The sequence below is a fragment of the Panthera tigris genome, chromosome B4 (genome assembly GCF_018350195.1).
Source record: "Panthera tigris isolate Pti1 chromosome B4, P.tigris_Pti1_mat1.1, whole genome shotgun sequence".
NCBI classification, from domain to species: Eukaryota; Metazoa; Chordata; class Mammalia; order Carnivora; family Felidae; genus Panthera; species Panthera tigris.
The window spans coordinates 103,156,557-103,182,764 of record NC_056666.1 but is presented as its reverse complement, the minus strand read 5'-3'; the positions used below and the strand labels follow the sequence as shown (position 1 = coordinate 103,182,764).

The window sequence follows — 26,208 nt, the reverse complement described above, 5'->3', positions numbered from 1 at the left end:
GGTATTACTTTGGCCAAGAAATACGCTAATAAGTAGATATACTAACAAGTAATGTAAAAAGCAAAAATAAACCCATACACGGAGAAAGGTACAAATAAAGTGTTCTGGACTTCAAATCATGGTGAAATAGTTTCTGTTGTAGAGGGAAGTGAAAAGAAGTGAGGTTACACTTCAAACAATCTCAAAAAGTCTGCTGAGAAAATTCAAAGGGAATGGTTGCATTGTTATTTTGGTTGATGTAAAAATTTAATTTAGACATTTGTATTTTGAATACATGACTCTAAACATGGAAAAAGGAAGCTAGGAGATACTAAAATGTTGTTTTCTCATTTAATTAATTCCTATATTATCTATCAAATTGGTATAATATTTATTTTATTTACATGGAGTATTCTTAGAATCTAACAAATTTTATTAAGTTGAGAAGTTATTCAAAACAAACTTTTAGCTACAATTTTGATAAAAATGTAAATCAGTAGTTGGTGCCTACTCATGTACAACTTCACATGAAATACAAGCGTCTACTAAAACGTATTTTACAACATTGCATTATACAAAATAGCTCACAATTGTTTTTAAATTTTTTAATGTTTATTTATTTTTGAGAGAGAGAGAAAGACAGGGTGTGAGTGAGGGAGGGGCAGAAACAAAGGGAGACACAAAATCTGAAGCAGGCTCCAGGCTCTGAGCTGTCAGCCCAGAACCTGACACAGGGCTCGAACTCAACAAACCACGAGATCATGACCTGAGCAGAAGTCAGATGCTTAGCCGACTGAGCCACCCAGGTGCCCCCAAAATAGCTCACAAAAATTAAGGCTTATGGGAAAATAAGACTTAACCAGACCACTCAAAAATCAACATAACTAGAACTCTTTAACATTCATTTAACATAATATCATGTTCAATAGATCATTTAGAGCCTTAAACAGTGGAAATAACGCTTCCTGTTTTAAGGTATTCTATCGGAAGGCATTCGCTTCTAAATATCCTTGCAAAGAATGAGCAGTCAAAATAGCACAGTGTAGACTTTATCATTAACGATTTTTAAAACAGGGGAGAATATTTTCTTAGCTTTAGATTCTGAAAGGCACTTAACTCAGCAACACTTGCGCTAAAGAATCTTCATCATTTTTTTCTTGAGGTTTTCAGATATTGAAAAGATATTCGCTTTAAATTGTGAGAAAGTCCCTGCAACTTGCTAACAAGGTAACAACAATCCAATAGGAGAATGAATGGGCAAAAGATCCAAATGAGCACTCCAGAAAAGTGAAACAAATGGCCAATAAGCACGGGTGAAGGAGCTCAGTTTCAGCAGTCATTAGGGAAAAGCAAATTAAAAGCACAATGTGATACCACCACACATTCACCCGAAAGGCCCAGATTAAAAAAGACTTGGGGTTAGGGGGGGTGCGCCTGGGTGGCTCAATCGGTTAGGTGTCTGACTTCAGCTCAGGTCATGATCTCACAGTATGTGGGTGTGAGCCCTGTGTCAGGCTCTGTGCTAACAGGTCAGAGCCTGGAGCCTGTTCTGGATTCTGTGTCTCCCCACCTCTTTCTCCCCCTCCCCTGCTCACTCACTCTCTCTCTCTCTCTCTCTCTCAAAAATGGATAAACGTTAAAAGAATTAAAAAAAGAAAAAAAAAGACTTGGGATTCTCAATGCCAACTATTGACAACTAGCATTCTCATACACTGCAAGGGGGAATGGTAAATGGGTACAACCAGTCTGGAAAACTATTACACGAAAGAATCTCATGAACAAAAAGTTGAGTAAAAAAAGCCAGACACAAATGAGTGCATCCTATTATTCAATTTATACAAAGTTCAAAAGCAAGGAAATGTCATCATGGACGGTGTATCAATGTCTGCATGATAATCCCATAAAGGCTGAATGAGAAATGACTAACATGAGGCATGGTACGTGCTTCTGGGGGTGGAGATCTTCTGTCTCCAGATCCAGTTATGTGGGTGTGTTCTGTTTGTGAAAAATCCAACATGGTTCTGTGTACTCATCTGAACGTATATTCATTTCATTAAAAGTTGACAAAGTGGCATGTGAGGAAAAAACCTACACAAAACACTGTGAATGAAGTTCAACCTCAAACCAGCATCATTCACGGAATGATGATTCCAGCATCAAGCACGGAAAAGGTAATTCACCTTACAGAGACGTACTTTTTAGCAGAGCTGACTGCAGTACAACTGAAGTTCTTATTGCTTATTTAAGAAGCTTAAAGAACGAAAACTGCACACGCCCTGTTGCATTCTTTCCCCTCAACAAGGCAAGTGCTGGCAGGGCTGAATTTCTGCAGGTTCGGCACGTTTTTGCATTTTCAGTTCTTGCTTAAGAAAATGATGATGATGTGACAGACAAAGAAATATCAGATTATCATACCCTGACATACTTCTGAGAAGATGGAAATCACACTTTGAAAAGAGCACCTTAAAGGGCAGAGCTGGAGAAAGGACTTCTCGTGCGACATGACCCTTGATTTCAGAGTAATTTTCTCCTCCAAATTACTCAAACTTCATAATTACAACCACCACTGTAATCATATTTCAAACAATTGCCTTCAGCGGAGATCACAGACACTTTCAGTTTGAATTAAATCAAGAAAATTTGGCACACTCTGGGCTTCCTCAATTCTCCCTGTATATATATATTCATGAAAATTTCTAGTGGTCACATTTTTATTTAGCAAATAAATAAAAATTCACAATTGTTTGAATACCAAAAATAAAAATAAAAAAATAAAGCAAACTCAGAGGTAATTCAAAATGAAATTAGAGATAGAGAAAACAAACTCAAAAAAATTAAAGAAGGAATTTCTTAAAATGATGAATACAGTATATAACATATACAGCCAAATACAAACAAAACTCTCATATACACCCCTTTACTTTGCTGAGGTTTAATATAACCACTAATTTGAAAAGAGCTAGGGGCACCTGGGTGGTGCAGTCAGTTAAGCGTCCAACTTCAGCTCAGGTCATGATCTCGTGGTCCGTGAGTTCCAGTCCCGCACCCGGCTCTGTGCTAACAGCTCGGAGCCTGGAGCCTGCTTCGGATTCTGTGTCTCCCTCTCCCTCTGCCCCTCCCCTACTCGTGCAAGGTCTCTTTCTCTCTTTCAAATGTAAATAAACATTTAAAAACTTTGTAAAGAAAAGAAAAGAGCTACCAAGAGAAGGACACAATAAGCATATATATTTCTCCTGGAATGCAGATCTGGGTGTAAGTGTGGAAAATTCAAAGAGGAAATATTCATCTTGAACTTCCAAGCCAAATGTAAATAGGCTACAATTCTTCAGAGATAGTAAGAGGTCAGAATTTGCCTAGAAAGAAGTTCAAGTTATATTACTGACCCAATTCAAAGATAAGAAGTTCCCACAATAAAGGAAGTTAGAGTCATTTAAAAATTTCAAATACAGTTTCATTCATTCCTTCATCATTGAACACATTTGCTATGTACCAGGCACTATTCGGTGAACAGAACAAAAACCCCTTCCCCTTCCTTCCCTGATGGAAAGTACACTGTAGAAGAGGAAACAGCACTAAAGAAGATAGACAAGTAAAATATAAACAAAGGTACTGAGTAATAAGTGGCAAAATTAAAAAGAAAGTGGAAAAGGAAGATCCGAAGTGATGTGCACATGGGAACATTTGTCTTCAATACGGCCAGGGAAAATCTCATTGAGAAAGTAATACCCAGGTCCTATGAACCATAAGATATCTGGAAGAAAACTATTTCCAGCAGAAGGTAGGTAAGTACAAAGTTGGGAATAGAGCAAGCTGACAGTTGGCTTCAGGAGGCAGGGGGCTGGGGTGTGCGATGCAGTGGGGCTGGGGAGTAGGTCACCGGAGGCAATCATGCAGAAGCACAGGTCACAGTGGGGAGCGGCTTTTGCTTTTTTTCTTTCCATGCTCTCAGAATTAAGAACAAATCTGTAGTGCCACACTCAGAGTTCTCGAGAGTCTGGCTCATGGGAGTCCCATCCCCCAACCACTTGTGCTTTCTGCCAAAGCCACTGTGGAGGTGCTAGGATCTTCCTGCCCTGAAGATCTCTGGAGGTGCTATTTCCTCTATCTGCAGGACTCTCCTGTCTACCACTTCCGTTCCCACTTTTGGTGGTTTGGCAATTTTAGGCACTGGTTCTTCCAAAAAGTCTTTCTATGCCATATTAACGGTTGGCTGAACTACATGTTTTCCCATGTGTTTCCACAGAATATACTACTACCCTCGAACATCACCCTGATCGTGTTTATACGGGTTGCTTAGCTCCTTAAAGTTATGGAATGGTGCATTTAGCTTGTATCCCTTGTTCCTAACAGGGTTTGGCATACAAAGTCAATGCTTGTTGAATGAATAAAGAATGGATCTTGAACAAGGTTCAAATCACTATACAAAAATCTTAATAAAGGGTTGTATGAACTCTCAGATCTACATAAAAAATGAAAGTTTCAGAAAAGCTCTACTTCTGAATCATTCAGATCTTTTATGTCACTGAAACAATTTAGTCTAACATTTATCCGTCCGCTAATTAAATAAGAAATGCTAACTAACTTAATCAAGTTTTACATAGCCAGAAACTCCCAATAGAAATGAGATGGGGGAGGTTAAAACAAGTTAAAGTACAAAGCCACTTCTCTTTGTTTGTTCTCAATGGCATTACCATTAAATCTTTCTTCCTCTGTCTTCTCTACTTAATAAAATAAAGGCCACAGGGACCCAGGAGCAGGTAATCAAAGTCAAGCACAATGCCTCCCTCTTTCCTAACTCTTCTTCCTTTAGTACTTTAGAGAAGAAAAGCCTGGGGAATCAGAAGCTGTCAGCAGGTGAGAGAAACAGGCCTTTTAAGTACTTTGATGTCAGGCTAAACTGAAACCAATGAACCAGTACAAACCTCAAAAGGGTCTAAGAGTCCAGACTCCATATTAGAAAATCAAGATGGGTTAGCAGAAATGCTTCTAAGCAAAATGTGTATTTATCATATACACTCATACAATTGACTAAAAAAAAAAAAAATAGAAAATGAGCAAATTACTTAACTCTTCTTATTTTATGTTTCTCTAAGGCTTTTTCTTAGTTTTTCTTCAGTTTTTTTTAATGTTTTTATTTATTTCTGAGAGAAAGAGAGTGTGCAAGCGGGGAAATGCAGAGAGAGCAGGAGACACAGAATCCAAAGTAGGCTCCAGGCTCTGAGCTGTCAGCACAGAGCCCAACATGGGGCTAGAACTCACATACTGTGAGATCATGACCGAAGCTGAAGTTAGATGTTTAGCCGACTAAAGTCTTAGGTGGCCCAGGTGCTCCTAAAGCTTTCTTGTTGACTCTGATGTTTGGTTATGAATCAAATTCAATATTGGCATAGATAATACTGTGTAATATACAAATAAGCTTCCTAATCTGTATACTAATTAAGATTCACCAGTGTCTTAGGCCTTTAATTAATAAAATGAAACTGTGACAATATGCCCAAATCATAGGAATAAGATTTTAATCATAGACAAAACCTCATCTAAAAGCTGAAAATGTAAACCTACAATAAAACACAGAGTATAACAGGTTATCGGGGAATTTCATTATCTCTTTGAATAAAACATGGCTTTAGATGAGTAACAAGGTCATTTGCTAATGGAGTTCTTTCTCTCTTCAGGCTCAGTGTGAGCTCTGTCTCTGTTTAATTCATTCTGAAAATAGAGTTCCCACTTACAGACCAATACAAAGTATCCAACAGTATCTTTGTGGCAGTATTTTGTTTTGTTCTGTGTTGGGCTGCCCAGCATTTGAACTTCCCTCTTATTATCTTGGAATTCCTACTATGAAATCAAAAGAGGAAAAGACATCTCTTTCTCCACTGCCTGGTGCTTTAGCCATGTAACCTAAAATTGGCCACGTAGGTGTTCCTAATATGTCAATCTAGGAGATTGATTCAAGTCAGCAAGTCTAGTTACCAATTTGTAGGTTCTCCTTAAATTTTTACCGCTGCCCCTTCTCTCTTGGGGCTACTTTTTTCTGAATCCAGTTCTTCAGTCTTCCCTTTTTATGAATTCCTCTTATATTTACATCAGCTGAAGCTGGCATTTGTTCATACAACCAGGCTGAGACCCAGCTTGAGCAAAACTGGTTTAAATTTTCTCTTAATTGTTTGCAACAACTCAGGATTGAGACATTGGATTGTCCCAGTTGCCTTTTTTGAAATCTCTTAGAAAAATAAACAAGAATATTGCTGACATAAAAGGGTATAATTTCAGAGAGTCAAGGAAAGTTGACCAGATTTTCTAAAAATCCAGCACAAACACCAAATAGGTTTAAAAAGCAAAAGAAGAGAATGTGTTTCCACAAGCCCTAACTTAAAAGCAAATGCTTCCAAACCCTACTGTGACACACTTTGCCCAATCAGTAGTTCTCAACTAGTAACCATTTTGCCACCCAGGGGACATTTAGCAAGGTTTGGAGACATTTTGGTCATCACAACTGCTGGAGGGGTGCTATTGGCATCTAATGGTCAAAGACCAGGAATGCTGCTAAACATCATACAATGTACGTACCGGCACCCCACAGCAAAGAATTCTCTGCTTTAAAAATGTCAACAGTGTCAAGGTTGAGAAACCCTGCCCTATACTATTATCTCCCTTTAAATCAATATAAGTAAATGTCCCACAGAATACGTGTTACATAGTCCACAATACCCAAATCCTTTTATAATTACTTGTGAAACCTCATTTCCACCCTAATGTTCAAAGAAAATCTCATGGGGTACCTGGGTAGCTTAGTTGGTTGAGCATCTCACTTCGGCTTAGGTCATGATCTCAGGGTTCCTGAGTTCGAGCCCCATGTTGGGCTCTATGCTGACAGCTCGGAGTCTGGAGCCTGTTTCATATTCTGTGTCTCCGTCTCTCTCTCTCTGCCCCTCCCCTGCTTGTGCATGTGTGCTCTTGAAAGAAAGAAAGAAAGAAAGAAAGAAAGAAAGAAAGAAAGAAAGAAAGAAAGAAAGAGAAAGAGTGAGTCTCATAATTCATCTGTCAGTATTATAATTCACCCAAGAACTACACAGATGGGAAAGGACAACAAAAAGGAACAAATAAGGGAAAGGCACAGTATGTAAAAAGACCTGTAAAGGGCCAGGAGTGCCCAAGGGCAAGACAGGATCCCCAGGGTGAAGAAGAGTTGTGTTTATGGCAAAGAATATCTGGAAATAAAGCTTGCAGAAATGCTGTGATCAGATTCCAAATGTCTTCTACATCACAGGAGTCTAGATTATACTAAGTAGTAGTAATTTTTTTAAATGTTTATTTACTTATTTTGAGAGAGGGACAGAGAGAGAGAGAGGGAGAGAGAGAATCACAAGCAGGCTCTACTCTGTCAGCGCAGAGCCCAACACGGGACTCGATCCCACCAACCTTGAGATCATGAGCTGAAATCAAGAGTTGGACGCTTAACAGACTGAGCCACCCAGGCACCCCTAAGTAACACTAATTTTTAAGGAAAACATTTTTAACTAGTTGTTCCTTAGGGAGAAAACTCTGGTGTCACACTAGGTGGTGATCTAACGTGAGAGGAGGCTGGTCATCGGGAGGGTGGGAGAGGCTGCTGCACTGGTACAAGAGCTGAAAGGAGCCAGGCTGACAGGATGGCAACGTGGGTGGAAGCAGAGGCCAGGAGAGGATTTGAACATATTCTTAGAGTCTTGCTCACCTCTCCCTGTAAAATGAGTATTCTCCAGTACAATAACATATAAATATAAGGGATAAAAACTCAATTAGTTAACATACCTCTATTTTTTCCAATGTGCATCAAAAGAAAAGCAAAGTAACACATGTCAGTGAATTAAGTGAATTAAAGTTTGAACAATATGAATGCGTTTTAAGTAATTTCGATAGCATTTCCAAACAGCATATACAGAAAGTGTATGATATTACCTGCTCCAGAACTTCTTTGTAGGTAATAGTTGCTTTAGTATCAGTAACAGGACTGTCATAGATGATAGCAATCTTATCTCCTTGACCATTTTCAATATGACGATCAACGGCATTGTAACAAATGTTAAGCATTCCTTCCACAAACCTGAAAAATTGGAAGGTAAAGGTTAATAATTCTTTCCAAAATATACCGTTGCTTAACTAGGTTGTATATTTCTAGTTTGGCAGCGCTGCCCTTAAATTAGTGCTTCCCGTGGCACACATGCAACGCCAGGTAGTATCTAGAAAGCAGACATTTAAGACGGTACAGAAGTGACATCTTTGTTTTCATGTGTGTTTGCTTTCATGTGCACTAGAAAAAAAATATACCCCACACTTCAAGGTGACAGCTTTGTAGATTTTATTGCTTAGGACGGAACGACAGTATAGACACCAAAATAATCTACGTGAAATGGATGAAATGAATTGTATGTAAATACAGCGCAGCCCACGGAAGCATTAGGCTGAGAGAACAAATGGCAGATGTATGACTGAGTTTGGGTAACTGCTGTAAACAGACCAGCTTACTGGAAAATTCAATTCTCCTTTAAAAGAGCAATATATATATATATATACATATATATACATATACACACACCCACACACACACACACACACATATATATATTTGTTTCAATTAAGTGGGATGCCTCCAATTGCCCAAATGGATAAGCTCTATTCTGCATGTTTGAAATGCTCCATAATTTGAATAAAGTATGGACATGCATATAACATTTTAATTAATTTTTTCAAAAACTTTTGCAATTTCGTACTTTTCATCTCCCAATTTGTCAATGCCTTCCTCTGAAAACACAGACATCATGTAGATGGATGGAGATAACATTTTGAAAAATATAGCTCATTTTTTTTCCAAAAGAAAAAGTTTTGCATTTGCCCCTTCTCTAGGAGGAGGGGATTAAACCAAAGCATACAAGGACAGTAATGGTCTATTTGTCCCAACATCAGGCTAGCAAATATCATAACAATGCAAAATAACAGGGAAAAAAAAACATTGAAGCAAAAAGAAAAAGTCCTGTCAGATAGCAGAATATCACCTTCAGGTCTTCACCCAAAAAGCCCTATGTGAAATGAGGCAGTGAATTAAAAGCAGCTATAGATACAGTGGCAGCATTAAGAAATAACACATAGAGAACACAACAGGAGGAGGGATCACTTACTCAGGGTCAAATGACCCTATATACTTCAATAACCCAAATATGACTACCTGACAGCATAGCACAAGGAGCAGCTAATGTAAAGATTCTGAATCACCAAGTGCGAAAGATTCAATGTTTGTTCGAAAATACCGTCTCTTCCCCTTGCCCCACCTCCACGAGTGGAGAATACTTCCCTTGTTTGGGGCTCATGCAGGTGACTGTGCTTTGGCCAAAGAGCTGACATAAGTCAAGCAGAGGCGTGAAGGCACCTGTGCCTGCTCTCCTTCACCTCTACTTTCTCCAGAAGAGCCTCCTTCACCTCTACTTTCTCCAGAAGAGCCTCCTTCACCTCTACTTTCTCCAGAAGAGCCTCCTTCACCTCTACTTTCTCCAGAAGAGCCTCCGGGTGTCTGTGACTGCTGCCTCCTCGGCCTAGTATCCAAAGCAAATATTTGCAGGTGGAGGAGAGCCCAAGAAGCAGGAAGTGTAACCCAGTCAGATACATGTCTAGGAGCAACGTTTCCAGTCATCTGACCCCGTGACAACCTAGAGATACATGGGAATAACTGCCGAATATGTTATGATTTGGACATTTGGTATGATGATTTGACATGCAGCATAATTGTGGCTTTAATTAGCTAACATGCCAAGAGAAAAGATAGTTTGCTCAATGTTTTGTATCAGAAAGAAGAAAAGATGTTTTATGGAATTTTCCCACAAGAATATTTATTTGTATTGTTTTTGTTTTTGTTCCTGAAAAGAACACGTTTCGGACACATGGAATATTGGCTTGCTGGAATACTTCTTGATGTTGTTATTATTGTCCTTCTCTTTATCTACAACTTCTACTCTACCACTCTGTGCTCAACAGTTAATTACACTCATGACATTGCACAATAAAGAGGCCCTCTCAATACCAAAGATTGATAAAGGATTCACTTTATCATTTGCTGACTATTCTCCTACCTCTTCTTCCTTCTCAATATCTTTCACGGAGTCTACTTCCTCTGCCAGATCTTTGACAGTGATCCCTAAGGTTCCATATCCATCCCTTGGCTCACTCTGCATATACTCCCTGGGTGATCTTAATACTCATATGGCTTTAACTTCCATCCTCAGCTCCAGCCCTGGCCTCCTTTCTGAGCTCCATACTCTTATAGCCAACAGTCTGCTGGACATTGAAGGGAGTCCAGAATGAACCTCCCCAAAACATGCTACTTTGGAATGTAGGTTATTTTGGGTAGAAGACAATCAAGTACCAAGACTCAGGAAGACTTTTTAACCTCCCCTCTTTATTGTCTCTAAGAATTTAGATAGAGGGCCTAGTCCAAGGAAAGGCTTATCACTGAAGATAAGTACAAAGAGTATGGGCTGGGCATGGTAGGGGTGGAGTGGGGAGTGGAGAGTACTTGGCAGGGCCTATTTGTTCAATTCCTCTCTGTATCCCGTGGCTTTTGCATGGCATGGCAAACGTTTGTTTACCAAACGCTTGCTCCTGCCATCTTCCTGTGAACTGTCTTCCTTCCCTTTGAAGCTATAGGCCCCTACCCCCTTCTCCTTAGCTCAGGATGGCATATAAACCTCAACGGTCTCTCTTCAAACCTCTCATGTCTGTGTGAGACTCCCATACATCCAAAATTAATTTTTCTCCTATTAATTTCACTTTATGTCAAATTAATTAATAGATCAGCCAAAAGAACGATGAAGGATACAGGATTTCCTCCCCAACAACATCTATTTGGAAAGAATAACACGTCCAAAACAATAGTCATTTTCGCCCTATCTCAACCCATAGCCCCATGCCAAATGCAAACCCTCCCCTTCTCCTGTTTTCCATATTTCAAGGAACCACCTTGCACCCAAGGACCTGAATTAGAAACCCCACAGTCAGATTTGACCCCTCATTCTCTACATTCAGTTGGGTATATGTAACATTACATTAGTCTCTGTAAATTCAGTTCTCTCATTCACAACCTGGGTTAGAATTACTGCCTCCTAATTAATCCTCCTGCCCCAGGCCTTACCCTATCCTCTCAAGTCATCTCTCTATGCTATTAGAATGTTTTTCCTCAATAAGTCAAACTGAGAAAGACAAATTTCATGATTTCACTCAAATGCAGAATCTAAAAAGCAAAACAAATGAATAAATAAACAAACAAAAAGGAGAATCAGACCTATAAATATAGAGAACAAACTGATGGGTGCCAGAGGGAAGGAGGTGGGGGATGTGTGAAAGAGAGTGGGAGATACAGGCTTCCAGTTATGTAATGAAGTCACAAAGATGAAAAGCACAGCCTAGGCAACGTAGGTAATGATACAATAGCATTTTACAACGACAGAAGGTAGTTCCACATGTGGTGAGGGAGCATAGTATAATGTATAAATTGAATCACTATGCCGTACACCTGAAACTAATGTAAATTGTGTGTCAGCAATACTCAAATTTAAAAAAAAAGTTTTTAAAGAATGTTTTTCCTCATAAATGTTCTCATACCAACTATTTGGTGCTCAAAGTCATTTACTACTGTTGCATGAAGTTCAGAATAAAAACTACGTATCTTTAGATGGCATGCAAAGCCCATTCACCTCAGCTTTATTTCTCCTCATCCAACTTCCCACACTCCAGCTCTAATGAATTATAAAATCTATATTTCCTGAATCCGCTCAGCTGCGGATTCTTTCTGTGATTGTTCTCCACCTTTACCTTTACTCCACCTTTACCTCCCCCAAGCAGTTCCAAAGCCCTATGCACACATCTCTACCATAGTACTTATCACATTGTATTAACAATTGGTCTACCTACTGATATATTTCCCTCATTATACTGTAATCTACCTTACAGCAGAGAAAATGCCTTATTCTCCTTATAGTCCTAGTGATGTCGGAGTGTGGGGCAAGCTGAGGGCAAAACACAGGCTAACAGCAACCTCCCCACCAAGTGGAATGTGTGATATTCCTCAGACACTCCTGGCTACTCAAGAACAAAGGAAAGGGGTTTTAAATGCTTGCCATGGGAATGTGGGAAACTAAGGCAAATGAAAAATTAAATTCCCTTCCTGCCTACAGCCCATTGACAAGTCCTTGAAACTGGCAGAGTGACCACCCCCTAGAAGCCCAGCTGCCTGGATGATGACACTTTTAGGAGCAAAAGAGAATCTTGGTTTAACATTATCCCAACCTTGAAGATCCTGTAAGTCTACTTGCTTTATCTCAACTGCCCCCAAGACATATGCTGGCAATCGTACTCCAAGATTATGGCCCCCCAATATGCATCTGAAGGGTCTCATGACTGAGGTTTTACTAAACAGTAATCAATGGAATTTCGCTACCAACAGCTAGCCCCTCAAGGTCTTGGAAATCTTGCTTCCAAAATTCCTTAGAGACTTACTCTATCCCTGACCCCCCGTCTCCTAACCTGAGGGTAGAGAGCTGCTCTTCTGCCCAAGTGTCCTATCCCCATGCTTTAATAACATCACCTTTTGCATCAAAGACTTCTTCAAGAATTCTTTCTTGGCTGTTGGGTCCGGATCACCTCACCATCACCCCAAAACTTCATCACTAGGATCTACTATAGAAGCTCTTCTGTATTTGGATGCAGTATATATTTGATAAATCAATGAATAAAAATATTAATAGGTGTTCAAGAAACATTGGATTTAGAATCCAGCTAGAGTAGTCAGGGTAGTTTTTACTAACTTATTTTAAAGCTGAGAGAACAGAGACTTAAAAAGAATATTTCCCAGGACATTTGGCAAGAAATTCAAGAATGCCACACTTGTAACCCAAATCTTTAGGCATCTAGACGTGTATCATTATTCACATCATATTAATTCACTCATTTATCAATCATTTATTTACTATCATCAAATTCACAGATTCTTTCCTCTGTGGTCTCCGTTCTGCTATTGAGCCAATTCAGAGAATTTTTATTTTGGTAAATGTATTTTTCAGCTCTAAAATTTCCACTTGCTTCTTTTTTATATCTTTAATTTCTTTGCTGAAGCTTTCTATTTCTTTTATTGAGGCTTTTAAAAAATATATTTTGTGTATGTTTATAATTATTTGTTGAAGCATTTTCATGATGGCTGCTTTAAAGTCCTTATCAGAGTGTTCCAATCTCTGTGTCATCTCAGTTTCGGCGAGTGATTTAGGGTTGTATCCTGAACATCGTGGGCATCTTACTGAGACTGTGGAGCTTAAAGATTCTATTTAAATTCCATACCTCCTCTAACACTGTGTCAATGGAGGAGAGGGACGTCTCATTACTCCCAGGTACAGGTGTGTTAGTCCCTGTTCCCCTAATGTCCTCTTTTGACACTGGTGGGCGTGAGGGGTATCTCATTACTGCCGGACTAGGGTAAAAGTTCAGGATCCCACTAGGCTTCCATGACACTGGCCTGGCTAAGAGCAGGGGAAATATGTACAAGTTTAGTATATAGGTTACTATACCCTAGGGTTTTCTTTTTGAAGGATACCCTTAAAGAAGTTTTGAAAATTTTAAGGGCTCCCTTTAGGAGGGCAGAAAGGAAATTCAGAGGGAAGGGCCTGCAAATAGTATTAAACAAGAACTGCTGCAGGAGATGACAAATTGGCATGGCTCCAGAGGTGGTAAGAGTTAGTGCATATACCACTATAAATTGGCTAAATTAAAGATTGGTTTACTGTGGTTGACTGGACCAAGTGACCTGCAAGGGGCCTTCCGGCTCAAAGATTTGATTATTCTACTATGACAAGATTCTTATTTCATTTTAACTCAAATCATTTCAGTAAAGGTCAACTGAAAGCCTTCTATGTGATAGCTCTTCATTGTCCCTTCTAAATTCATGAGTAGGTTCCAAAGGGTTTGTCTCCCCAGATTATAAAAATAACTGATGCCCCCCTCTAGACAACTGAGAAAATAACTTTAGAGTATTTTCTCTTATTTTTTATATATGTAAATATTTTGCCTCTATGTTTAAGATTGCATTATGAGCTTTTCCCAAGAGCCTGAAAAATTTAAAAAAACAACAACAACACACATTTAATGACGGCATCATATTACATTCAATGGCTATTCAATAATAAAGTTAACTCTGTATTGTTGCAAATTGCCTTTCATAATATTGTCATTATTTTAAATGATCCTGAAATGATGTTTCTTATAGAGAAATATTGGTTACATTGTTTTTTTATTACATTTGCAGGCAAATGTCATTCCTACAATCAAACACATACATCAAATAATTAAATTCCTTCTGGAAATATTGAATCAATTTATATTACAATCAGCATTACCTGAAATTCCATTTTATCACATTCCTCCAAATACAGATTATTCTCAATCTTCTTCAATTGGAGAATTGAAAAATAGTTTCAATTTTAGTTTCTCTGGTTACTGGTATTACGTATGATGTCTTACCAAGTTTTAAAAGCGCTTTATATAGAACATTAGACTTAAGTCTGACACTTACAAATTATTTTCTCAGTTTATTCACTAATTTTAATTCATGCCATTTCCTGATATAAAAATATTTGAAATTTGTTAGGGTGCCCGGGTGGGTCAGTTGGTGAAGCATCCTACTGTTGATTTTGGCTCAGGTCATGATCTCATGGGTCATGACATCAAACCCCATGTCAGGTTCTGCGCTGACAGTGCAGGGTCTGCTTGGAATTCTCTCACTCTCTCTCTCTCTCTACCCCTCCCTCCCTCCATCTCTCTCAAAATAAATAAACATTTTAAAACTATTTGAAATTTGCATATAGTCAAATACTCATTTTCCTTTACAATTTCTTTGTGTAAGAAACTTCATACTACTCTCTTCTGGTTTCAGTTTTTATATTGATCTTTGATATGAGCCAATAAGTATTCATACATGTATAAAACTTGTAGGTAATACATGTTATACAGAATATATTATACATATGTATCGTAGGACAACTGTGCATGTATACATATTATGCACATGTACATAATATACGTGTGTGTGTGTATACACACATATTCAAAAGTTCTGGCTACACAGAACCTTCAAATCACATAAGAGGCATCTACACATAGATGTATCACATGACGTCTGTGTGTGTATGTGTGTGTTGATATATATATATATATATGTATATATATACATATATATATATGTATATATATTAAATGATAGTACAATTATATTTATTTATCCTTAGTCAATTTTACAAGCATCAATGTTTGACTAATGCTTACTGTCCTCACTTTTTTATGATGCTTCATTCTTCCCATATGTATTATGCATACATACTCCTATCTATCTATCTATCTATATATATATATATATATATATATATATATATCAGAGTCTCTGTCAAGGCTATGTAGTTTCTAGCTATAACTACTGGAATGTTCTGTCAGTAGAGTCTTGTGAATAGTTCTCTCTTTAAACTCAGTCAGCTTTAAGTTCTGTTGAAGAAAGAAAGGAAAAAAAACCTCATATTCTATTCTACCCCATCTCTGCCCTGAATTCCTTCTGCAGAAAATTGAAAGAAATCTGAATGCACCCCACAGCTCACTCAAAAAACAGAAAAAATATAAAACTGAAATGAAATTGATAGCAGCAGTGGAACCACTAGAAATGGAGTGACCACGAGATCACAGCAGTGGCAAATTTGGGGACTACAAGAAGCAAACAGAAGCAGAATGACTGCTAAACCCAGAAGTCATGCCAAACAGGGTGGATGTGGGTGGACTCCTGACATGGAAAGATTTCCATGACATCTTAGATACTATTAGTTAGATTAAAGAAAGAAAATAATGTGTAGAAAAATTATGTAACCATACTATAGAATACATTTATGGGGAAACTATAAACCCCAAGCAGGTAATTAAAAGGCTCGTTAAAAGGCTCTCAATAGAACTCTGAACTATTTCCAAGATCAGAGGCAAGTAGGAATAAAAAACAGGCCATAAATGTTTGGATGTATTATTAACACATAAGCCACACCTACATACATGTCGCACAAACTTTCACCAGCCCAGAGGCTAACTTTCTGAAACAAGTTTCTGCGTGAATGATCTAGGAGTAGGACAAGAACAAGGTTCTATATAATTTCCAGGAGGCCTAGGAACCCCACATACCATTGCCACCCGGAAATCCCCTCTTTTCTCTCAATCACAGTAAGAAGGATTTAAGTAACCAAAATCTACATTTACTGACACATGAACTAAGATCCTTACCTGGATTCTGAAATGTACTCCACTTAGCTACCTGAACCTGGGCACTCAGATGAGTGAGTGAGTGTGTGTGTGTGTGTGTGTGTGTGTGTAGGTGTTCACGTAGGTGTGTATGAACATATATATGAAAAAGAGGACAGCATAAAGCTGAGATGCGGGAAAGGCATATTGTCAACATAAATAACAAGGGGAAAGGCATATTTTTAACTTCAACAATATCTAAAGTGTACCTAAAAATCAATACAGAAAAAATTAAAAACCCAGTAGGTAAAGAATCTCAGCACACCATCCATAGAGGAAAAAAATGATAATGGTCAATAAGCAAAAAAAGATGATGCTCAGCTTCACTGACAATCAGGAAAATGAACATTAAAACAATAATAATATTCCATTTCTCCCCATTGGATTGATACAAAGATACAATACACAGTAGTTTTAACTCAGCCAAAGCAAGTTGCCTGTATGTTTATCTCTGTGCTTATAGAAAAGCACAGGAAGGTGGGGCGCCTGGATGACTCAGTTGATTAATAAGCATCCGACTTTAGCTCAGGTCATGAGCTCACGGTTCAGGGGCTCAAGCCCCACATCAGGCTCTATGCTGAGAGCTCAGAGCCTGGAGCCTGCTTGGAGTTCTGTGTCTCCCTCTCTCTCTCAGCCCCTCCCCCACTCGCTGTCTGTCTCTCTCTCTCAAAAATAAATAAACATAAAAAATTTAAAAAAAATAAATAAATAAAAGCACAAGAAAGAGTCTAGAAAAAAGTACAAGAGAGGTAAAGTTGGGTAAAAGAAAAATTGAGGTGCAATACAGAAAAGAATAGTCTATATTTTTCTGTAATAAATACTTGGGTGATTTGATTTTTACCAATATTCTTTTATGTATTAAATATATTTTAATAAAAATATAAATTTTAACAGAAGATTGCTTGGCTCTTGGATTGACCGAATCATCAACTCCATATCATTATAACTGCCACTAATGAAAAAAAATAATTTAATTAATTAATTAAAACATCTCTTTTCAATTTTCTTCTCGTAAAAAGGAGTATTTCTTATACTTATGACAACATCTAAACTCAGTTTTAAAAAACTAAAACGGGCCATCAAATTTTTGCTTTTCCTTTTTATTTATTTTTCTCACCAGAATCAACCTCAAGAAGATATATAGTAATACTAAGAATGGCTAGACAGAACCTTCAAATCGCATAGACAGATCTACTATAAATCTGTGTTCATCATTCTTGCTTGCTGCCCACTGTGATTTTGGTTGCCCTCATTCCAGGCGCTTGTAACACTGCACTAGAAATGAGGCACGGCCACGAAGTTTGCTGTGGCCCATGACGTGGCTACAGAAATAACGCAAGAAGCCTTTAAGATTCAGTGTGTGTTTTCCACATTTCCTTCTGTGTGTCACAAGGACCAGTGACATTCCAAACGGTGACAGCACTGTCGACCTGTATTTTTTTTAAGGTTATGTATTTATTTTGAGAGAGAGAGAGAGAGAGAAAGAGAGGGAGAGAGAGGGAGGGGCACAGAGGGAGAGAAAGAGGGAATCCCAAGCCATCTCCATGCTGTCAGCACACAGCCCAATTCAGGGTTTGAACTCACGAACCACGAGATCATGTCCTGGGCTGAAATCAAGAGCCAGATGCTCAACTGACTGAGCCACCCAGGTGTCCCCAACCTGTAGTCTTGAGTGAACACGGATGATATGAAACAAATTTGCTGCGTAATCAAAGATACATTTACATGAGTGAGATACACCTGGGCTATTTTAAACTAGGGATATTTGAAAGCTGTTTACTCCTACAGCACAGCCTAGTCTATTCCGACTGAGAGAAAAGTCCCCAGACCCATCTATTTTGGCAAACTCAAACAAACTTTAAAATTGTCATAGTTTACAATTTTAGAGGCAGAGGGATACATTCCAGGGCAAAAGCAATGAGTGTAATCTCAGCTGGTATAATTATGTAGTCACTATAGAATTGTTAGATGTCCCTGAAAAGAAGTCAAGGTGCACCATCATCTGTGTCTGAGCTCAGAGAGGTGGAGCTGAGAGGCTTCAGAAGGAGCTCCTTTAAGAAGAAAGCTCTTGGGGCGCCTGGGTGGCTCAGTTGGTTAAGTATCAGACTCTTGATTTTGGCTCAGGCCATGATCCCAGGGTCGTGGGATCAAGCCCTGCACTGAGCTCTGCACTGACAGCACACAGTCTGCTTGGAATTTTCTCTCTCTCTCTGCCCTCTCCCCCACTCACTCACTCACTCTCTCTCTCTCTCTCTCAAAAATAAACATTTAAAAAAAGAAGAAAGCTCTTGAAATTCTTTCGAGGCTTTTTCTGATGCATAATTTTCTATTTTCCCTTGCCTTTTCCTCATTAACCCTGCTAGTTTACATCCAGAATAAAAACTTTGACTCAGTTCTTTGGAGGGAAGCTTGTTTGAATTTGACTTCTTCTTTAGAAGAACTAAAGACTAAAGTGTTCCTCTCAATTTCACCACTCCCTCCTATTTCAAGAACAAAACTTATTGTACTTTCAATAGTGTGGACTATGAAACTCTTTCACAAACTGCCATATTTCAATCTGCATGAAATAGTTATTGACATGAGTATATTTGGTAGTTGCAATGTTGCAACCCTGTCTGTAGTCCCAGCTAGTGATTTCTGTACTGGACATACATTTTCTACTAAATAACTGGAAAGTCCAACATATAATTTACCTTCTGATATGAGCTCCTTTCCCTGGATCATATTACAATGTCCTTCCTTGATGATCTCCTATTTGGGTTTTTATTTTGGCACAATTTCAGAAAAAAAATTCAAGTTCTTTTTCAAAAGTTAAATAAATCTAAGGATAACATACTGAAAAGAATTTGAGGGTAATGGATATATTTGGTTATCTACCTACTAAAATACTAAATCTATATTAGGAATGTGTAACATTTATAAGAAATAATTTATTATATTATAGGCAGACTTTGGCAGATTATAACCTCCAATATTAACTATCAATAATTATTTCCTCAGGGCTCCCCAGTGGCTCAGTCAGTTAAGCATCTGACTTCGGCTCAGGTCATGATCTTGCAATTTGTGAGTTAGAGCCCCACGTTGGACTCTGTGCTGATGGCTCAGAGCCTGGATCCTGCTTCAGATTCTGTGTCTCTCTCTCTGTCCCTCCTCTGCTCATGTTCTCTGTCTCTCTCTCAAGATAAATAAATAAAAACATTAACTTTTTTTAAATAATGATTTTCTCTTCAAATGTTTTTTTTTTTTTTTTTAGCCAACAAATTTAACAATAATTTGTTGTTGGTTCGACCTGAAACTGTTAAGAAAAGGCAAAAAATATAATTGGGAACATGTCCACCATTCTGATTTACAGAACATACTGATTTACAGGCATACTGATTTACAATAACTATAATAAGAAGCAAAATGTGGCCAACTTCCTGGCAGAGGTAGAAACAAAGTGTGATGAAAGCACAGTAAAAAAGAGATTAATTCTGGCTAGGGGAATGTGGTTAGGAACTGGTGATGTTGCAAGGAATGTAGTCTAGTTATAAAGGTCTGAGCCTTGAGGTCAAAAGACCAGAGCTCAAATCTCGGGCATGTCATGTAATAGTTGCAGGCCTGCAGGCAAATTAACATGCCTAGGTATTTCTTCCTCCATCTATAAAACCAGGAAAACAAAACAAAGAAAACCCAACAACATAGCACTTACTCTATACCAAGACAACACTATGAACATTTAACACACATTCATTCAATTTTCATAATGACTCAATGTAGACACCAATATCGTCTTCATCTTACAGATGAGGAAACTGAGGTATGGAGAGGTTAAGTGGCCTAGTCGAGGTCCACACTGGTGTGTTACAGGCTTGGACTGGATGTCAAGCAGTCAGGCTCCAAGTCACAACCTCTTATTCTGCACTGAGGAGTTAATACGAAAGTACTCTACACTCTCCACAAACATGCTTTCATACACATTTCCTTGACTCCTTTCAATAACCCTATTAGGCAATTACTATCATTATACACATTTACAAATGGGGAAACTGATTAGATAAGTTATGAAAGCACATTTTTGTGGCAATGGGTATGATTGGGGCTGAAGCAGGACATAAGGGGAGGGCGACTGTTGCAAGACTTTTTTGCAATAATAATGTTGTGGTGATAGAGATGGAAGGGAGGGAAGGGTTTGAGAAATGCAGAAGACTGAAAAAAGAATTTTAGAGAATAAGAGGAAGAGAATGAAAAGAATGCATATCAAAGAAACTGGGGCTCAAGGGGAGTCAGCAAACTATAGTCACATGCCAAATCTGGCCCACAATCTATGTGAATAAAGTTTTATTGAAACACAACCACACTCCATTGTTTCTGTATTCTCTGTGGCTGCTTTTGCTCGTTAATAGCAAGATTGAGTGCTTGCAACAGAATCTATCTGGCCCGCAAAACCAAAAATACTTACCATTTGACCTGTTAAAAACTTTGCCAGTCTTGTCTCTAGCGAAGCCTTGTACAACAGAAATTTCTGTGATGATGGAAGTTTTCTGTACCTTCACTGTTCAATTGCATAGCCACAGGTAGCTGGCTAAATTTAAATTTTAATTAATTAAAAGTAAATGCAACTCAAAATTTAGTTCTTCAGTCACACTAGCCACCTTTCAAGTGCTCAGTTAGCCACACTTGGCTAATGTTACTGCAGGACTGAATTTTAATCTTAATTCAAATTAAACTTAAAATAGCCACATGTGGCTACCAACTTTCCTGTTGGACACTGCAGTTGTAGGGAATTTAGAAGTGGCAGAGGTGGTCCCCAGAGTCAAATACTGAAGGGAGATCAAATGAGGTAGGACTTCAAGTCAATCCATTGAATTAAGGAACAAACAGGTACTGGTGATCTTGGGGACAGCAGTTTGCATACAGTGATGAGGACTGAGGCCCCCTGCAGTGGATATAAGGGGTATAAGGGAAAAGGATATGTAGGGGTATAAGGGAGAGAAAAGCCTGGAGTATAGACAATGTGGCTGAGAACTGAGGATATCAAGAGAAGGGGGATGCTCTGACATCTCTTTGGGCTTGTGCAAATCTTTCAACTGGCTTTTATCTAAAAGGGTGAAAAGTGAAGGCAGTTGAGGGGAGGCAGCATTGAAAATTAATGGCAATATGATTCTTTAATGGCAGTGGCAAGTGGAACATGTGCAAAAAGTAGGCAAAGTTCAGGTTCTGGTTTAGAAGTGCACTAATGCCGCTGAAATAGATGTGTGTTTAGCGTGGAGCATAACCTGAACTAAAGCAACGAAGATGAGAGTAAGCCTTATCTTAAAAGCCTGGAATGCCTAGTTAAGGAAGGGCAGGCCGTTAAAGGGTTCAGAGCTGGAGAATGCTGTGCTTAGAAATGGATTTCAGGTCAGTCTTGAGAGGCAAAGGAGGAAATGGAATCAGCTAGGATCTATACTGACTAGCCAAGAAAGGCAAAGTAAGTAATGAAAACTTGGGGGAAGAGGAACTATTATAGAAACAAATTAAAAAGGAACTAGAAGTAGGGGAAGAGTGACATCAAAGAAAATTGAGGGTTTTTTTTTTCCCCATCTCTGGATGCCAAGTTTATGTTGTCTTTAAGGGAGACCTGGAATAAGAAGAAAAAGAAACAGTTTTGAAGTATGAAAAGGAAATAATATTTTGTTAATCGCCAGTATGCCAGGTTCTGCATCTGGAAATTTATATGCATCAAATCATTTAATCCACACACTATCCCTTGAGGAAGACACTGTTATTCCCATGTTATAGATGAGAAATGAGCCTCAGAGAGGTCAAATAACTCCCCAGAATTATAAAACTAACACATGGCAGACTATAGCCCAGTGCTTTCTGCCTCTAAGGAAAATGTGATGAGTTTCCAATTTTACATGTCTGTCTGCTTATTTGAGTAATTCGTGAACCTTCACGAGAAGCTGTTTCCTGTGCGCAGAGACCACATGCTAGCTCATTAATGGCACACAGCAAATGCTCAATAATTATTTTTAAGTAAATGCCTGCAAGTGTGAATGAACGTGAATTGAAATAGTACTCTTCTGACACATTAACACAAATAAGAAAAAGAGTCTCATGAGGTAAACGCTCAGTAAAAACAATGACAAGCTCCAAAGACTACTCTTGCACACAAACAGACAAGGCTTTAAGCATTTTGAGGAGGGCATCACATTACTTTCTTCACACAGGGACATCTCATCTAAATTACAGATACTTGGCCTTGAGCAGTATCAACTGACTGTTCCAGGAAACCCTCCAAATTGGGTAATTGCCTACTTGGGGCAGCATAATAACCTTACGTTAATTTAACCACTAGGGATATTGTTTTTGTAAACGTACTTGGAAAGCACATCTCTCTATAGGACAATTATTTTAACAGAAAAACCTAACACAAAGAGAGCGACATTCTTTAGCCCTACCAATCCTTTATACATGAGTACGTGTGTGCAGAACCTGGCCCCATCCACCAGCCCTAGCCACAGACTGTCCCATCTCAACATGAAAGGACAGCCCAGGCATCTGCATCTCTGCCAGATCATCTCGGATTAAAACTGAGTGAATTGCCAAAGGTGAGAAATGCAGCCAACAGGAAAAAAGAATAGAAAGAAAGACTTTCAAGAAATCAATACCTGTTATCTGAACTGGATCCACACTGTCAATGAAGAGGAAAGACATGAATGAAGGATTTTAAAGATCCACAGACTGTGAGTCATGTCCGACAGTTAAATTCAAAGCTGAAAGTAAAGACACCATTTTGCCTTGTTTGCCTCATTTTTATTCTAGTAAATACAGGGTTTATTTTATTCTAGGAAAATATTTTATTTTATTCTAGGAAATACAGGTTTATTTTATTCTAGGAAAAACAGGGTTTAAGCAAACAGAAATAGGATTCAGTTTAATATAAAAAACAAAAGAGAAAATTATAATGAATTAAATTAATATTAAAGGTCAAATGTTAAAGATACAATCGAAATACATTTGGATTTCAAAGCACAAATCTATTAAGATTGAAATATAATCATAAATGAATATAAATTTAAAAGAACATTTTAAAGGAAAGTAAACTGCATCATTCTGCCCTCTTCAAGACGGTATTTAGCATACTCTTAGGAGCAGAGGTCCTCAATCAACCAATTAAGAAACAAGCCATGATGAGCTCATGAGGAACTAAACTCCAAACTGGGGCAGGTTCCTAGAAAACCAGACTTACAGACCAGGGTGCTCAAAAGGTCTCCCAGAAGGTAACCCTGGAACCTCAAAACTATCCAGAGAACCAGGAAGGGACAGAAGAGAAGGTACATCTCCAATGTCAATCAGTACTGGTTGAAGGGAAGAAAAAGAGCTCTCAGAATTTAATACTGATAACAATGATGAAGTGATGAAGAAAGAACAAAAAAAAAAAAAAAAAGGGAAGAGGGGAGGAAAGGAGAAGAGAGATAGTGGCCCCAGGACCACGCAGGGGAGAAGGAAGCTAATTTGTTAATATGGTGTTACTTTACTCTGGTTAAGGAGAAATAGGAAGTGAGGCGAGAAATAGGTAAGAATTGAAACTAATGTGCTCTAACCATGAGAACGTTAGGAGTGTATATTTTTTCCTATTTTCACATTGCATTTTCATCTTAGCTATCCATTTCTTTCTCTTTAAGGCTATAACTCATGTAGAATTACACACCACAATGTTCTGATGAAACTCTCCTCTACAGCTGACGCTCCCAGAACGCAGACACCACGTTCATTAACTCATTCTGCACAACACTTAGCTCATGTCCACAGAGAGATGTTTAATACAAGCTCTTATTAAAGAGGAGGAATACAATCAGTCATCTTAGAATGTCTGAAAAGAGCTTTTTCTTCCCACTGAGCTACATAAATTATTCTGAGATTGTTTCTACAAAGATTGTGTAGTTGGCAGAGCTACAAAGGGGGCATCAATTTTGTTTTCCTGCTTAAAACAAAAAGATTTAAAGGAAATGTGATACAACATTAAGATTTTACAAAGCCCGGTGTTCGATGTCCACTAGATTATTATCTTTATTTATTCTTCAGATATTTCATAAGGAAGAAGGTTGTGATACCTTATTCACAGTATTAATGTTTTTGAACAAAAAATTTGACTCTATATTAGAAAGGGCATAATATCTCTTTGATCTAGAAATCTAAGAATTCATCAGCAAGAAGAAAGGAAAGAAAGAAGCAGAGAAAGATAGAGACAGAGAGAGAAATCTTCAGAATGCTGTATCCGAAGATGTAAGTATATCTGCCTGCTTATAATAACAATAAAGAGAAACAACCTAAATTTCAGCATGAAGGGATTGTGAAATAAATAACATTCATCCAATATGTTAAAGCATTCTGCAAACATTAAAAATCACTGAATAGAAGAAATAGAAGAATGGAAAAATATAGCTTATTGCAGTGGAAAAAAGACCTATCAATAGTAGGGATAGCATAATTCCATTTTTCTGTAAGAACAAAAATAGAGACCTAGAGTGTCAAACAGACTTACAGACATATAGATTTTTAAAAAGCAAAACACATACACAATAAATATGTGTGCCTGCAAACACTGGTGAATCTGATTAAAGTTTATTAGTTTAGTTCATTGTACTGTGCCAATGTAGATTTTGGTTTTGATAATATAATAGTTTTGGTTTTGATAATATACTAGTTGTGTAAGACATCACCATTAGGAAAGGCTGAGGGATAGGCACAAACAAATCTCTTTGCACTATTTTTGTACCTTCTTGTGAGTGTACAATCATTACAAAATAAAAATTTTAAATGAAATAAAAAGGCTGAAGGAAAATATGCAAAATATACCAAGATATACACTGAGAATGTATTGAGATATTGAACTATACAGCCGATTTTCCATCTATTTCAGCTTTCCTGAGTTTACCCAATAAGAATTTAAAGAACTACTGCTTCTTTATGGAGAAAAAAAAGCATAAACCTAAATTTTAGTCGTTTTTTTTAATGTTTATTTTTGAGAGAGACAGAAATAGAGCATCAGCAGGGGAGGGGCAGAGAGAGAGGGAGAAACAGAATCTGAAGCAGGCTCCAGGCCCTGAGCTGTCAGCACAGAGCCCAGTGCGGGGCTCGAACCCACAGACCACAAAATCATGATCTGAGTCAAAGTCGGACGCCCAACTGACTGAGCCACACAGGTGCCCCTAATCAAAATTATTTTTAATAAAGCAATGTCACTGAAGAGGCCATGTCAATTCAAACCTAGGTCTCAAACCTAGGCCTTGTAATCATAAAACCTCTGCTCTCTTAATTAAACCCTACTATGTCCCATCCAACTTCCCACCTTCGTTCGTCACCGAAACAACCTTACACTCAGATACAAGCATGCATGCTATGGACATATCTACAAAGATCATCTAATTGGACTAGATACTATTGAACATAACTTAAAATTTTTATTATGCCTTTTTCCCTAGCCTTATCCTCAAAATAATCTGAGAACAATATCACAAACTGTATCTTTGCTTTATCCTTGTCAATGTCCCCAATATCTACATATGTATTATATTCATAAATAAAACATTTCCCATTAACATTTCCATAATATGAAACTTGAATACAGTGCAGTTTACTCAATTAACCAAGAGTTCATCGTCTAGCTGGTTCTAAGCCCATTATTTCCCTTTATTTTCTTTGTTGTTACTTGTCTTCTCCTCACTTTCCTGTGTATTAGCACCTCTAGCAGAAAATGAGAGATTGTACAAATGGATAAAATTTAAAATGGCTGATTCTCTTATCTATGAAAAGATTCATTAGTCAGAAAATGGCTTCTGTTGACCAAAGTGTGAGGTTCTATACTCTACCTACTCACACCTCAACAGTCAAAGGTAATTCAGGGTAGAGTCAATTGTC

General features: G+C 38.1%; 1 protein-coding gene across 1 annotated transcript in view; it reads right to left on the bottom strand.

Moving 5' to 3' along the window:
* Positions 1 to 26,208, bottom strand: part of ACSS3 (acyl-CoA synthetase short chain family member 3) — a 155,520-nt gene that overhangs the window by 113,217 nt on the left and 16,095 nt on the right. The window contains exon 2 of the mRNA XM_007088761.2: positions 7,921 to 8,065. Coding sequence (XP_007088823.2) covers positions 7,921 to 8,065 — 145 coding nt within the window. The remainder of the gene's footprint in view (positions 1 to 7,920; positions 8,066 to 26,208) is intronic.